We start from the raw sequence: 16,955 nt of genomic DNA on the forward strand, positions 1-16,955 counted from the left end.
CATGCTACGCTCTGGAGCCAGTCCTTCCGACTATAGTGCCTCGCTAATAGTCCAACTAGCCCAGCTCCGACCTATGGCGAAGCGAACAGCCCTTAGTTGACGATTGGCGGCGCTGATGCGAAGTGCTAAAATGCCGGCAGCGCGGGTCGAATATGTGTTCGTGCCCAAGTGACAGTTTACCGGACGCACACAACACATACCAAAGGGATGATCGACGGCCCACATCGGCCAACGTGGTTCAGGGCCTGCACTCTAGTGTTTGCGATACGGTGGCCTTTGTAGCCTGGTAACCGCAGAGGATATGGCGACACGCAAGAGGAAGGAGAGCTCGTTATCGCGGGCGGAGGCGCAAGTTGCGAACGCCGTTTCCAAGGCGTGAGCGTGCGTCATATACAACGGCAGTCGACAAGAGGCTATACGATAAGAACGGAAAAGCCGTTATTTAAGTTCACCATGACAACAACGCCGCGCCACCTAGCTCGGACGCACACCCGTCCTTCGCGTGGCCAAAATCAGCCGCAAAGTTGCGACAAGCAACGACAGGGCACGCGGCATGCAGGTCTCGGCGCCTCGATCTCTCCAGAAATATACAAGGGTCCTTTCAAACTCGAAATGCCAAGAAGAATGGTTGATTTATTCGTTTCACTGGGTCTGACGTCCAGAAGCAACACGAGGCTCCGGACTCATTTTTATCACCCGCTCTTCACCAAAACGTACACAATCCCCAAACAAGGTATACAGAAGCGTTCTAGTATTTTGCTCCCACCGGAAAGCGGCCGGCCGCCGCGATGGTTAAGTGCCAAGAGGAGACCCAGTCTATGACGTCACCAACGTCCGAGCTCTCTCTCTCTCTCTCTCTTTGTGTACATATATATATCGCCGACACATGAGGGCGTTTTCTTGTTCTTGAAAGAAAATTAGTTGTGAGCTTGGCACTCCTTCTGGGCATCTCCTTTTTAACGTACCTTCCGGGCCACGAACAGTGACAAGTAAAACATTTCAAATATTAGAGACGACCAGTTTCCAAAGGTGCCGTATTCGCATCTCTTCCTGCCAACGGGCCGTCGGAAGGATGACCGTTCCTGTGTGTACCCCGCGCAAACTCGCGGGGCAACGCGATATCCCCCTGTAGCACCCGGCAAGCGCGTTTCAGCGGGAAAGAACACAGAGTGCCCTGCGGCGCATTCAAATAGGATCACCCAGTGACTCACAGCCGGCGGCAGGCACGCACGGCCAGCAAAAGGGGCGCGCCCACTTCCGGAAGCCGCGCGGAGTTCCGCGTGGCTCGCAAGAGAGCCGCCTGTGTCCGAAACTGCCGCAATTACTGCACCGGTTTGGAATTACCGCGCGGTTCATCGCACGCTCGGCGGAGTGAATAAACGTCATAGCCAAGATGAGTCGACATGCGATGTGGCAACTATACGAACGGGCATTTAATATACACGTATGTGGGACGTGAAAGGGAGACAGAACCGCAACATGGATCTAGGCGCACGTATATAAAGAACGACGTTGTATGCGTTAGAAAAAGACGAGTGAATATTTGCCGCTACAGGCGTTTATTTATTATTATTTTTTTTGACAGGCTTACGAGTTTCTCCTCTGCTCGCTTGACGTAGTTTCGCATACATTTCTCCTTTTCGCTATAAACAATAAAATTCTGTCTCGTAAGTGCGCATTAGCTTTTCTGCTTTTTTCCATTCACTATTCCCGTTACCGTACACACAGGCCCCTGGAGGGATTCTTTTTTTATTTGTTTTTTTTTTGAAATTTCAGTTTACTACCTTACATGCCAAAGACGCGCGGTCCGGTTATAAGGCACGCCGTTGTGACTCCGGATTAATTTCGACCAGCTGTTTTTTTTTTTTTTTCATCGTGTACCTAAATCTAAGTACGCGGGAGTTAGTTTATTTTATTATTATTATTTATTTATTTATTTATTTTTTGCATTTCGCGCCCATAGAAATGAGGCCGCCGTAGCCAGGAATCGAACCCACGTCCTATAGTTTTCGAAAGCGAAACGCCGTAGCCTCAGCGCAACTCCAGAGAACTACCGCGACACGGCGACAGCGACTTTTATATATGGAACCTTTTACACATGAGCAGGCGCCCACAATGTCATTAAGGCGACGACGGATATCATTATCTGGCTAGAAAAACGATTACGGCACGAGCATTATACCAATTTATGGACTTATTCTTCGTGAGCTATGTGAAACTAGCCACAATAATGTCTTTACGCAGGTGAGCAAAACAGGGCCTATAAGTGGTGTGGGAAGTGTCGTTGAAAAAAAAAAAAAAAGAGGCCTGAGCGGAAAGCGCAGCACAGTCGCTGCGAAATCTGGAAGAGCAGCCTTTGTTACACTGTACCTTTGTTGTAAACTCTTTTGGCGCTGCTAACACAAGTACACTTGCAAGGTATCCACTACACCACAAATCATAATTTTTGTGAAGTTGGGAAGCACCCACTACGCCACTATTCGTTATTTTGCGGAGAAGCGAGGTACCTGCTACACATCTGTAAGGCACTATGTGAACTTTGTTGATGCTGTGCCTGATGACGATGAATTATGGCTGAGCCCTTTGTAATGGGTTGGAAGCATTCAACGACCCACTCGTTGCGCAATTCGCATTGTGTGACGCGTGGTTGTTATTTTGCTCCTCTACCACGCTATATGATATATGTTACGGTGGTTCCATCCCGACATGAAGCCTGTATAGGGTCTTTTTGCAAAGGAGTTTCAAGCACCGGCATGGCTCTGTGGTAGAATAATGGGCTCCCACGTAGAGGGCGGGGGTTCGAAACCCGTTCCACTCTGGATATTTTTTCTTATTTCGTTTACTTCTTTTTTTCGCGCGATAGCGGTCGGAGCTGCGTTATAGATACTGACGCATGCACTTTCGATTTTAGGCTGAAAGCTGAGTTTTTTTTTTTTTTTTTTTCAATTCTATCGGGAGCGGTTGTTACTGATCCGGAGCCCTCCGTTACGGCTATACCCTGAGTCACTTTGGGACGTTACACCCCATCAGCCAACCACCAGCTTGTTAGATAATCAATGCGCGCGTCTAATGAGAGGTGTTTAGAAAAGTGTACGCTTTGTGAACGTCACACTGCCTGCACTACGGAACTGCAAGGACCTGTTTCACCCGCCGTGGTAGCTTATAAAAAAAGCTGTCGCGCTGCTCAGCTCGAGGTTGCGGGTTCGATCCGCGGCCACGGCGGCTGCATTTCGATGGGGGCGAAATGCAACCGTGTGCTTAGATTTAGGTGCACGTTAAAGTACCTCGGGCGGTCGAAATTAATACAGAGTCCCCCACTATATACGGCGTGAATCGTAATCATATCCTGGTTCTGGCACGTAAAACCCCAGCGATTATTATGGAAGGACTGGACGATTATACGAGGAAAAAAAAAAAGGAATCGCGGCAGAGCAAATTTTGTCTATGTCGATTTCACCGTTAAAACTACTATCATCTCCGACGCAACGCTACTATAGGTTATCGCGCGCCGGCGTCAGCGCGTTAACGGCGCACAGGGAGACTGGACACGTGCCGCTTACGGTGCTCGTGGAAATATCCGACGACGATAAGGCCAGATACCGCGGCAAGATTCCCCCGATAACGGTCGATGAATAACGACCGCGCCAGCTCATACCTCGGTGCAGGTCGCCCGCGCGATATGCACCCACAAGGCGTTGAAACGAGGCAAAAATGGCTCGGGGCATCCGCCGCGCCGCCGCAAAACAGAACGCTGCGAATGAAACGCGAGGTCCTCCGAAGGCTACCAGCTCAAATCGCAACGCGCATGTAGTAGTATACTCTCGCGTGCCGCTAGCGCTGGGCCCGTGAAGCCTGCAGACTTCTGAATACGAGCAGCCGGCACCGAAGCCAACGAGCTGCACTAAATATTGCATCACGCGCGTGACACTCACCGCACACGTGCACCGGCCACAACGCGACGGCATGTAATTATGCATTCGTCCATCCGAACAAGGCACACAGCGATGTTTGTACATTACTAGCCAAACGCACAGCGTTTGAGAGAGACAGAGGAGGGATTGCTCTATAGGGTCCATGAACATTTGAACGAGTGAAGCAAGAGAGAAAATTTGCGCGCAGAGGTCCGTCAAAACTATGCGTCGCTTCTTTTACCGTACGGGAACATGAATAACACGTTCGAAGCTAGTTGGCTGCTCCATCATCACAAGTCAAATACAGCGCACACTTCACGAAGACAGACACAAGGAATACGAGACCTGCGCCTCGTGTTATTCGCGAAGAATGCGCTGTATTTACCTTGCGATGGTAAGGAAACCGCGTTACCATGTCATTAAGAAGGCAAATAAAGGAGGAAACGGCAAACCGGCCGTGCTTGCGCGAACAACATCCACATCGAGGGAAAAGATGTGCACCTTTCACTTGGCGCGAGTTCCGAAACGAGACGGCCGAGCCCGCAGATGCTCTACAGCCAACACCACCTAGAAAGTCTAGGTGGTGTTGCTACAGCGCGGGCCAGGCACCTGTCTCAAGAGGAGGAGGAGGAGGAACACGTGAAAGGCGGCGTACGGTCATGGTCGCGAGCCTGGCACGCCACCTCAATAGACACGCCCTCTTTCTGAGGATGGTGAGAAGAATCGATCGATTCGTTTGGGCACCGCGAAGAAGTGCCGGAGAGGTCGAAAGCTGCCAGAGGACAGAGGTGTACAACGCGACCACTTGGAGAACAAATAAAATACGAAACACCGGTGGTCGCGACTTCACGGAAATAACAAGTCACCGAAACCCACCTGACCTTCAACGCGGGTTTTGAAGCAGCACGTGTGTGTCCTGCCAGGAGCCGCATAGGCGGAAGCAACGATGTCGATTATACTCCAATCTTTTACGCGGTAGAATCACGGTGTGACTATGAGGCGCGCCGTAGGTGGCGACTACGGATTAATTTCGACATTTTTAACGTAATAAAATAATAATTGTTCGGGTTTTACGTCCCAACACCGCGATATGATTATGACGCACGCCGTAGTGGAGGGCTCCGAAAATTTCGACCACCTCTTTAACGCGCACCTAAATGTAAATACACGGATGTTATTGCATTTCGTACCCATCGGAATGCGGCCGCCGCAGCCGGGAATCGAGCCCGCGTCCTCGAGCTAAGCAGCGGTACACCACTGCGGGTTAGCAACGGTGTCAACCTTGCTCGAAGCGGCACGAATGCTGGCGTTCGAGTTTGTTTTCTCTTTTTCTAACCCATCATAACACACGGCGCGTGCGAGTTCATTTCCGAAAATAAGATGCAGCGGGAGCCGTATTGCGAAATTAAAAGGTCGCGGGTTCGAGGGGGAAAAGAAAAAGAAAAACCCCCGGCTAAGGTGCGCGTTAAAAAGCCCCAGGTGGCCGAAATTAATCTGAAACATTTCACCGCTAAGGCGTCCCTCATAAGCAACTGATAAGATTCAGAACATTAGGCGCGACAAATCAATCGAAAGAGGCGACGTGTGCCTGCTCACGTGAATGAGCTGTGACGCAGACAGATGAGTCATTGCGCAAGCACAAGGGGTGCTGTAATAGGGCATCGCAATCGAACTGAATTTGCGCGAAGCCGGGACGCAGCTGAGATAATTAATCTCCCGGGACGCGCACACGTGATAACGCTTTAAATTACACAGCTATAGACCTTATGCAAAATTGCTGCCATCTGTCGGAGGTTTGACGAAACTACTGATTCGGCGCCATGTTGGAGGCTTGTGTCCGAATCGTATTGCTATCGCTGCTATAACTTCTTGCTTGTATCTGCGTTGATAGTCGGCAGTCGGTGCATAAAAATGTCAGACGAGCCTGTACACGTTACCGGCATTTCCTAGTTTTTACGTTGGCAATTATTACGTGTGAAGAACTACCTCGCAACGAGAAGAAGGTACATGTTTGTCACCGAGTCACGTGTAAGCCTGTCATCGCTGAGACTGAAGCTTTGCGCTTGGTTATAAATTTTGTCTGTTTTTAGTGTAGCGAATGAAATGTTGTTATATAGCTATCGGAATATCATGCGTGTGGTGTAGAATTTTTGGGCGGAGGCATTGGCGCGCGACGCGGCTGAGCACAGCGATGACGGTAAGAAAGTGCTGTTGACCCATTTCAATGTGTATTTCATAAGGGACAGCTACGTCGACCTAATGTATTGTGCATCTTAGTTAAAAAAAAACCGCTGTCCTGTTTGTTGTTTTTGAAACAATGTAGTCACTGATGTATGTTTTGCATAGAGCTACCGCACGATTAAAATGTAAGAAAGGTCCGCTTTTCACGCACGTGAAAAGTGAACATGAAACGCGTTAGTTATACTCCAAGAAGTAGGCGCCGATTAGCTAGTATTTTATTGAATTGCCTTCCGACATCTACTCGTAAATAACACGATCCGCCAAGAGTATTCGCGTTCACATCGTCGCTTTCGGGGCCTACTCGAGCCTTACAATTTCAACCCGTTGCAGCAAGGCAGTTTTGCGTCGCCGACTGAACGCTTACGAAACCATCTCAGCGCGCAACCAACGGTAGCGCACCGATGGTCGAATGTAACACATCTGCGGGAACAGCATGTTTTTTCAGTTTCATACGAAAAGTGCCACACAAAAGCATCTCTTAATATTTCATAGCACACAGGGGTGGATACAGGATTCTTTTTTTCCCGAAGGGCGATCAGCGTCAGCTGGGAGAACCTGACATGTGCTCTTCTTGGGGTATAAATAAAAAAAGAAAGTAGGGAGAGGGGGTGTCAGGCCATCCGGGCCGCCCCTCTGAATTCGGCAGTGATAGCACATGAAATGCTTGAAAAATACTCATAGTGAAGTAATACGCGCGCAAAGCACCCCGCCAGACGCTACCTTTTTAAACTACACAGTCGAAAACAAACTACAAACAACACGATCCAGCACAATCGGTTCGTTCGCTGAGAATCGATGACGCGTCTGTCTAACATGTAATTGTTATCGAAATGAAATAAACAAAGTAATGCTGTCAACCAGGGGCGTAGCCAGAAATATTTTTCGGGGGGGGGAGGGGGGGTTCAACCATACTTTATCGATGTTCGTGCGTGCGTTTGTATGTGCGCCTGTATATATACGCCAGCAAACTGAAAATTTTCGGGGGGGGGGGGGTTGGACCCCCCCCCCCCCCGGCTACGCCCCTGCTGTCAAGAGCAGCGCAGGCATGCGCGAGTAACCGCGATGCAGCTTTGGAGCTCCTACACGAAGTCGGTTTGTCTGTTCCTGCAAAAGTACACGGCGCGAAAACTGTCTCGTTCTGGCATGACACGAAAGAGTGTTCTCCGATGAGTTCCGATGCTGTCACATACCGCATCTATTAAGAAGGGCGGATGTAAATACGGCGTTAATCGTAAGCAGTAGCCGGAGCAACGGAACGATCTGCCGCTTCCCGTCGGCCGCAAGAAAATCTAATAACACATGGAGGCTAGTTTCCTGCTAACCTTTTTTCAGCATTCCATTTTCCTCAATCTCAGCAACACGGCACACGAAAATATGTCGGCATTGCCGTCCCTATCAGCCGCCACACGTCGATAAGTACGCTCCGTGTGTGCACATGCGGAGCGCGCTTAGCCTTCAACATGGCGGAAATGCGCACTGCGGCCGCTAGATGGCAGCAATTTTGCATAAGGTCTATACTGGATGGGAAGTGAACGTGCTTTAGGTCGGACATCCAACTTCCGCGACGTGCTTTCCGACTTTCAGAACGAGACAGTGTTCTAGCAAGAATAAGCGGCTGAAGCATGTCCACAAACAGCGCAAGTTACAGCATTTGACAATATCACTTTTTCAACGTCGGATGCAGCTGCTCGGCTGCTGACCCGAAAGTCGCGGGTTCGAGCCCGGTCGCGGCGGTCACATTAGACGGAGGCGAAATGCTAGAGGCCCGTGTACTTAGATTTAGGTGCACGTTAAAGAACCCCAGGTGGTCGAAATTTCCGGAGCTCTCCGCTACGGCGTGCCTCATAATCGTATCGTCGTCTTGGCACGTAAAACCCCACATATTATTGATCGTTGGATGCAGCATTTTATGTGGCTGAAAGCGTTCACTGCGCCGCGTTACTGTCGGAAAGAGCTTACATGCCCGCAAATGGCAGTTCAGTGTAAACGATAGCCGCGTGTGGTTCCCGTCAGGCTTATCTGAACGCTTTGCGACAAATGGATGACTCATTTAACTCCGCCCCATTCATTGCTCAGTGGCCGTAGTGTTCTTTCGCTGAGCACACACAAGGCTCCCAACCACATGCACATTTAGACGTTTCTATCCACTTGGCGACCCTCAAAGACCCAATGTTGCTTTGGCTTATAGACCTGAATTAATCTGTCAATCCGTCCCATCACGCTGTCCATTCGATTCGTCCTGCACTACTTGAACTAGTTCAGTGACAGTTCTTTCTCGCGCAGGACAGGTTCGCCAAGCACGAGACTATGTGAAAGTGAAACGAAGTTACAACGCAGCTCTTAAACTAGTTCGAAAAACAGTGGAGTACAGACAAACTTACACCATACAATTTAATTACGTCTTGCTCGTGCAATGCCAACGGATACTGCGCCACCTTGCATAGCGAATACCTCGAAGCCCTGAAGTTAATTAGCTCGTTGGCATTAAGCTACTAAATGCGCCTCATATGAGCCTCCAAATATCTGCCGCTGCGAAGAGAAAAAAAGATCCTCCACCCTGAACATTTTCACCACTGCTTTAACAAGTAGCATGCAATGAGATAAAATCAGCAGGTTCGAGATTACTGCAATGTTCACTCCAACCACCTAGCGCGGCTCTTCGGCGTACGCTGCTTTCGCTTTACGCGCCACTGATGGCAAGCACTTGACTATGAGTAAAATCGGCGCTAGCAATTTTTGCACTCTGTCATATCCACATATCAGACGAGAATCCGAACTTCGCTTCATTATTTCGCAGTATTCAGCTGGGTCTGCCCGATGCAGTCGGCAGGGAAACTACAATCGGTGCAGCGTATCGTAAGGTCGGTGCCAGCATTTTATCGAGGCGGTAACATTCCGAAACAATCGCATACGCGCACAAACTAAAATCAATAAAGGCAATGGTCACACAAAGAAATGAGTACAGCATTTATTCGAGAGCTCGCCCTATGGTTTAAGTTTGAGGAGGTGAGGTTGGTGAGGCAAAACGACAGCATTCGAATAAGGTTAGCATCAGCGCAATCCGCTGAGTGTGGTACAGCCACAGACGTTCCTCCGAGCACAGCGTCCTAGACTGCTTTTCCCGTGATCAATACTCACTGCTTCGTCGCGTCCTAGTGAATGTACTTGTAGTACGCACTATAGCAACGATGTATTACACTATGTGGACGAAAACGGCCACCGTTCAAGAACTCCCTAATGTTTCATGCACGTACGCGACAACATAATCAGAAGAACAGGCTCAAAGCTGCAGTTCGGTTCACGGAAACTGTCAATTACGACATCAAGCAAGCAGGCAGGAAGCAGCTGTAACAGTAATAAAAAAAAGAAAAGACAGTGATTACCAATAAATGCCACGCGCACGCAACAGGAGCGCGAAAGAATGATGGGGAAAAAAGAAAAGAAAGAAAACACGCGAAACGTCACGTTGTGAGCAATGCTTGGCATGCAGGACCATGAGTCAGTTTCGCCGCGGCACCTCCTGACGTGAGGCTCCGTACGCTCTAACAGAACGAACACTTGCCACTCGGATATCTGCGAAAAATAAACACCACACTCGAAAACGAACAGTCGAATAAATGGCACTTCTCACGGAGGTCAACACTCTTGCAGGCGCAAAATACCCATCCGCGCGGGCAAAGGCACACATGACGGAACTTCCGAACATTCTCCGCGACTTCCCTCCGGCACGTTTCGTTCTCCTGAAACGCTCGAACATCAGAAATGCTGCTGGTGGCGGCCGAAAATACGCATTATCCGACACGGCTCGGAGAGCAAATAACGAGGCAAGGAGCAGAGAAGATCAACGCAGTTCATTTCTCCGCACGCAGTCGCCGAGACATTTGCTTCGCAGCTTACACCAAATTCCACCTTGATGACACGTGCACTGAAATTGTCACTGTAGACGCACAAAACGCGCGAAGTGTGGTTGCTCAAGAAATGCCGACGGAATTTGCTTAAGACAAAAAACAACAAACGAAAACTTGTTTACGCAGATACATCAAACAACGCCAAAGGAACACACATTCATCTGTCGTGCCTGATAATCGCTACTACTCCTTTATTTTTGCTACTCCTAACGTTCATAGCGACGTTATCTCAGTCTAACCCGTTCCTACATACACAAGTTTTGGGTTCGGTGGTCATGCAGCTGGTGATACTAACATAATAAACAAGCAGACGAACGGCAAGCAAGGGCTAGCGACATCAACGTTGGCACCAATAACTAATCGAGTGATTAACAGCACTGTCTGCATGAATGGCGACACCACCAGGTAACACATCTTACTCGTTTTGGTCAGAGGAGTAAGCTGTGTTACCTCTCAGCAACTCTTCGAGAATGGCCAAAGGGGTAAGGGTGAGTTCACTATCCCGAAACAAATTTGCCAGTCCGCTATTCCTTCACAGAACGAACACAGGCTTTTTTCACAAACGCGAACACACACACCTACATAGCAGAATACAAGTAAAACACCATCATGGGGCCTCGATCATCACAGCATTTCGGTCAGCACCGCATGACACTTCTCTTGAAGATACACGAAAGTATGCGTTCTTTTCTTTTTTCTTTTCACGCTAATTCAAAACTCGTTAGGGTCCGATGGTTGGGGGAAATACATTTGCCTTCGTTTTGAGGCCACTCAAACCTTGAGGGCTGAGGCGACTTAAACGACGCCGCAGGACAAGCGTGGGGCTCATTTTGTGCGACAAGTGAGGCTCAGAATAAAGGAACGAAGTGGACGGTTGGATGTCTTTAATGATGCTTACAGAACATCGAAACTCTACGCGTGCAGAAAACGAAGAGCACGAATTCCGATAGCAACACAATCCGCGGAGCTCAGTTCTTGGTGCATCTCGCAAAAAAGTTTCTACCGCAAGTTGCACCGTTTAGAGGCAACGCGTGCTCATCGGCAGAAGTGCAAGAACGGACACTCACCCAGAGCTCGAGACCCCAACTCATGTTTTCATTGACGAATATCCAGCGTGCAGTTGCAAAACGATGTCTTCGACGAACAAATGCCGAGCAGTATCACAGCAGTTCGAGCCACACCTCACGTATACGTTTTCTGAGCTTCAGATGCACGTCTGTTCTTCCATTTCGACACAAACACCAGCCATCATTTTGTGACACACGCAGAAGCAGCTCTGAGCAAGATGGCCGCCAATCGCTGACTGGCCGCGGCCTCTGCCGGCCGTTGTAGATAATGCTGCTTGAAGTTGAAACGCGAATCCTTCAACAAACAGATTTGTGTATATAATACGCGCCCTAAGTTATGCAAAGTAACTTTGCCTAATTTTACTCTATTTCAAGCTACTTCGGCGACTCTCGGAACGCTTGTGACCAAAGACGTCATACCATGGTTACCCGACGTCTCATCGGTCTCATCACTCTCACTCCGTGTTATGTTTAGGTGTTCTGTGAAACAACTGCGTTATCTGCTATGGCGCCCGCTTTTCCACTGCGTACAGAAAACTCGCTGCGTCTGATGAACTTATCGTTCGCGTCGGAGGTTATAAATATATAACCTCCTACGCTTGCTGCTTTTAGAGATGCAGTCATGCGGTGCCCAGGCATCCTGTGAAGAGTATGCTCTCCACGCCCATCAGGTGCATCGCAATGAAACGGCCTAATGATCAAATAAAAGCGTCGGTGAAAGTGAATTAAAATCTCCCTCTCTTCTTCCCCCCTTATAACGGTGTTAACGCGCACCACAGACGCTTCAAAACAATATTAGAGAAGAGAAACTGTACCCCCACCGTAGAACAGAAATAAGCGCAGCGGCGGCGTGGCAAACTACAATAGCGCGAAGATAGATGACGCTGCAAGTACCATCATCATCATCATTTCACAGTTTTTGTTTTTTATTAAATCGCATTTACTCGCTCGCTGTAGTATTTTCGTATATTCTTTATTATCGCAAAATCTCTGCTCGCCTGTGTAGTTCTCGCACAGAACCACTCCAGGTAAGCGCGAGGTGAGCTAATAGGCCTGGACTGGCAAATGCAACGCCAAACAAGTAAGGTTTGCATCGTTGATTGAGTGTCCAAGCTGGTCCTAACAAAACGCATGTCGTACATATCGCGTGTGCAATCGCTTTGAACGCCGAAAATTATGTGCAGGAGAAACCGTCGAATGAATAGCGTAGCTTTAACAGGCGTTTTGTCCTGTCGTTACTGCCTCCAGCGAAACGCTTTCACCGTTTCGCGAAATTATGTTACCTGAACAGTCGCGGTTGCGCGCATTGCCGCATCTGTCTTTCTGCGATATCACCTTGACTACGTTAGAATCAGGGTCTCGCTATGTCAACATCTTTAGGCGTGTTCGCATGCAGCTGTCAAGAAGCATTCAGCCATGGCAATACTTCTGTAATACTTGGACATGTCAACAGAAATTATGCACTCTATCAAGTGCAAACATATACGCACAAAATGAACTGCTGAGGCATGATGTCAATCTTTGCCAATGCTGGAAAAAAATAAAAGGCCATTGGTATCGTGCCTGTTCAAATGTATTTGTGCCTGGAAACAAACTGAAATGTGTTCTTCCTTACAAACTGCATCATCAAATGTGAATAGCCTTGCAGTGTGGCTGTGCGTAAGTCAAGAGCACGTGTCTTTGCTATCTCTTCAATTTCCTAGCTGCTTTTGTTTAATGACAGTGTTGACTGTCACTTCACGTTCAGCTTGATAGTGGCAGGAGGTGCTGTAAAAGTGGCACAGACAGTAAAGGTGGGTGTGCTCAAACAGAAATGATCTACGTTTATTCTCTGCTATACTTAAAAAAACAGCACGTCCCGATGATGTAAACATACTTGACCTTTCTTGTGCTTCAAGTAGTGCTTTACCACAATCACAATTTGTTGTTTTTCAGTTGTAAATAATTTGGAAGATCCCATTGAGCAAACATATACAAATGCTAATTCAATCAAACACAGCCTTCTGCTTCAAATTATTATGTTTGTGAACTTCTATGGCCTAAACACTGTTAATTATGTCAAAAAAGAGAATATCCCTGATTTAAATGCAAGTTTATTTACCACGTTAAACCAAAACTACACTCATAATTATGTGGTCCATTAAATTTTTTTAATCGATTAACGATTCATTGCTTATCGGTTTAGCCATTAATCGACTAATCACTATCAAGGAGGCTTTTTTTATCGAGTAATCGACATTCCTGATGGGTGCCAAATTCCTAAATTTGGTAATTTAGGAATTTGGTAAAAGGGTAATTCTAAATATTTGTAGCGGGAACTTGGGTGGCATTGCCCGAACGACCCCTGAACTCTCCCGCCGCACATTTTGAATTATAGAAAACAAAACATGACGTCATAGATAAGATCGATGCCAGTAGGCTGCTGACAAACAAATATCGTAAATAAAAGGCAAGTGACCCAATATCTCACAAAAACGCTCGGTGTAAACAGCAGATTGTTTTAGTTAAGTGTAATACTATGCAAAAAAGTACTCGCTAACTTCAAAATTATTTTGCATTGAAATTTGGCCCCGACGGGGGCGCCCCTACAGGAAAGTGCAAAAGTGAGATTAGTAGGGTTAGTACATCTACTGAGTGCTCTTCGAACTGAAAACTCATGGTCGATTATTTTGCCCTCTGTAGCGATTGTTGGAACTTGAGAGAGTGCGGTACCGCTCACGCCAAAGCGCCAAAGCGGTTATTGCCATTGTGATTCCAAATGAGTTAGTAATGTCATCAACGAAGTCGTTTATAAGGCCATTACTAGAAAAACACGAGGTGATCCTGATTTCGGACGACGAGGACGAGCAGGATAGCCGGGATACAAATGTTAGTCTTGTCTCACGCTTTGTGAAGTGCTGCGGTAGTCGGGAAGTCGGTGTAACGTGCTTCGGACTTCCCGGTGTCTGCGAACAGCCTCCAGTTTGCTTTGTGGTAAAGTTAAGGGGGTAGAGTTCAATTTTTCTGGAAGGGGTGACACTAGGAGTGTGGCCATGTTTTGCTTGTGAATTTTATCGCAGTGGGTCCCGCGGTGATGGCAATGCTTTTGAAAGGTCTCTTACGTGTTCTCCATTAGGTAACTGGATGCGTCCCGATCAGCAAGCGCCGGCGGTCAAGTAGCACGGTTTCTCTGTGTGTAAGTGGAGTCTTTACCGTGCACTGACAACGGTGCATGCGGTATCCTCATCAGACTTGCGGATTACTCTAGTGCAGTTCTGTGCGGTTTCTCGATGTACGAGGACGCCGTCGGTCATGTCGTGCGGCTCTGGTCGAAACTGTGCATAGTGGCATGTCTAAGCAGTACAACTGAAGTGACTCGCTCGAAGTATATCATAGGAACGTTTGCATCATAGAAATGTTTGTTACCACCTACTTAATGTCCAGAACCGTCCCAAATCGCCGAACTTATAGTTCTGCGACTGCCATAACGGTTGGGCAACCGGATGCTGATGCTTTGTGTTCTCACTTGCGCCAGAGTACACCAATGACCCGATCACATAGCCGACCGAAGGGAGAAGAAATTTACACAGCTTTATTGCAAGCCACTCGATGTTCTATTGCAAAAAAAAAAAGAAAAAAGAAAAAAGAGAAGCTGGTCATGGATGGAAACAACTTTTTTGTAGAAGGGGGTATTATGTTCATTTGTGCATATTTCAGTAGTTAATCGTAATTAGAGTAACTAAAGATTAGTTTATTCTTAAGTCAGTCATGTTTCATTTCTTTATAAAAATAATCAAATCTTGGGATCAATTTGCCATTGGCTATATCCAGTCTGAGCAAACACAAATTATAGTTTTGGTATGGCTCCTGGAACACGACTTGTCAAACATCGCAGTGTCTTCAGCAGAGTGATCCTTTGCAGCAATAGGATATGCGCTACTTGTCTATCCAGAAAGCGCGTACAAATGTGCACGTTGCTTTCCAAGCCAGATAAAGTAACACACGATGTGTGATGCACCTCTATATATAATGCGTGCATACAGTTGTACTTGTCACCACTGAAGAGGTTATATACATATATAACAGTGCAGCTGTGCATGCCGTGTGCATTTGAATGATGCCATAGATTGAGCAACACCTCACTTATCATGCTCAAGAAAGTCATTAAATGAGTGCCCATATGTTCAGATAAGCACCTCGCTTACATTGCATTCCAAGCTGCTGGTGCCAGCAGATATTGTGAACCAAGCCGCAACACCTTCTGGCCTGTGCCTTGTCGATGCACATGGTTGAGAAAACGCATTCTTTTTCCCCAAGTGGAAGTTCGTGGAAGTTTGTGAACAGTTGTTGCTCCTTACTGTAGTTTTTAATGTTTAGATGCAGCTGATACAACTTGGCTCACTCTTTTATTGAACACTCTGAAATATGTTTTGCCATTTCTTCAAACATCATCGAAGGTGCCTTAAAATGGTTTTTAATGTAGTTGTTGCATGGACAGTTGAAACAAATTTGTAGCTATGACCAGGTAAATCTATAAAGCTGCCAGCCCTTTCCCCAGATGGAGTCAAGAGTAGGTGCTGCTGTCAATTTGGCTTGTGGACTCCATGCCCTTTCTGACAGTCTGCAAATTTACTTGTCATAACTCTTAAGCTGTGTGTAACCCATTCCAATTGCAGTGGGCAGGTTATAAAGGTAAATTAACAAAGAGGAGTAAATTAGTTTAGAGTGGCAGAATATACATTCAAAAGTCTATTTGTACTTTGACAGGAAAATGTTTAGGCTGAAACGAAGGTCAAACTTCCCTCTTGGGGAATTTAATCTTGTAACCACAGCATGGTGGGCATTGGTTTAACATTAGTGGTTCTGAAGTAGTCTTGCTTGTCTATGCCCCATTTGTGCAATAAAAATCTTAGAAAAGTCTTTAGTTGCTATGGAGAATCGTTGCTCACTTTTAAAGGAGTACCGACTAAAATTTTCGAAGGTGAGATAACTTGAGATAGACTTGTGTGCACATACACACATCATCTACAAAATACCAATTGCAAAGATAACCTAGAACATATTTAAAATCAATTGCAAAGTGTATGCCGTACAATTGAGTGCAAAACGGAGTGATTAGCGACATTGACGTCAGCGTGGTTTTAGAGTAAACAACCTACATCTACCTCTGTCACAATTTGTGTTGGCTGCCATGCCCGTTGCATGTGCTCTCTGCTGCACTTGTCAACACTGTGCCTACATGTATGTGTTGCAACGTACGGTGTGTGTGTCACTGTTTTGTGTTGTCATGTGGCTAGCTGTGTTTCTAAAAAAGACCAATATGGTCTCATCTCTCGCGGCGCTCCCTGAAACTGAAACTGCAGCTGGATGCTATAAAGACGTCTCCAAATAATTAACTGTCGTGTGCTCGAGTAAATAAGGTTTCCTGTTGTGATAAGTGGGTCATTAGCTTCTTATTGCAAGAGAAAAAAAAAACGAGATGCAAATTTCTTGTGTCAGCACCCTTTAACTGCAACCTTAACCTTCTTAGTATTGAACACACAGTGCCAATGCACATGATGTCATGGAAAGCAATGCAGGTATAATATAACTTTATTCTGTTTTGTTTTGATTTCAATTTCACCATCAGCGCTCCCTGATTGGTAAAATTAGTCAAATTTTCAGGCCGTGTCCATTTTGCTTGTGACTCTAGAGGTGACCAGAAACTGCAAAATATCCATGGCATTGAAATGACGAGTATGCAGAGATTATGCTAAATTACGCCAAACAAACTAATACGTGCAGAATAGCTGGCATATGCCCTATTCTGAAACGATATGGAAAATGGCAATTAATGCCATTCTCAAAGA

At 46.9% G+C, this 16,955-nt stretch overlaps 3 protein-coding genes across 3 annotated transcripts in view; 2 read left to right on the forward strand and 1 right to left on the reverse strand.

Moving 5' to 3' along the window:
- LOC119379546 (formin-binding protein 1) overlaps positions 1-11,383 on the reverse strand; it is a 214,201-nt gene extending 202,818 nt beyond the window's left edge. The window contains exon 1 of the mRNA XM_049412015.1: positions 11,128-11,383. Coding sequence (XP_049267972.1) covers positions 11,128-11,151 — 24 coding nt within the window. The 5' untranslated portion in view covers positions 11,152-11,383. The remainder of the gene's footprint in view (positions 1-11,127) is intronic.
- Positions 1-16,955, forward strand: part of LOC119379553 (E3 ubiquitin-protein ligase Topors) — a 371,896-nt gene that overhangs the window by 160,738 nt on the left and 194,203 nt on the right. The gene's annotated exons all lie outside the window — the stretch shown is intronic.
- LOC119379550 (uncharacterized) overlaps positions 13,763-16,955 on the forward strand; it is a 133,627-nt gene continuing 130,434 nt past the window's right edge. The window contains exons 1-2 of the mRNA XM_037648852.2: positions 13,763-13,995; positions 14,243-14,302. Of these exons, the coding sequence (XP_037504780.1) occupies positions 13,897-13,995; positions 14,243-14,302 (159 nt within the window). The 5' untranslated portion in view covers positions 13,763-13,896. The remainder of the gene's footprint in view (positions 13,996-14,242; positions 14,303-16,955) is intronic.

The sequence above is a fragment of the Rhipicephalus sanguineus genome, chromosome 1 (assembly GCF_013339695.2).
Source record: "Rhipicephalus sanguineus isolate Rsan-2018 chromosome 1, BIME_Rsan_1.4, whole genome shotgun sequence".
NCBI classification, from domain to species: Eukaryota; Metazoa; Arthropoda; class Arachnida; order Ixodida; family Ixodidae; genus Rhipicephalus; species Rhipicephalus sanguineus.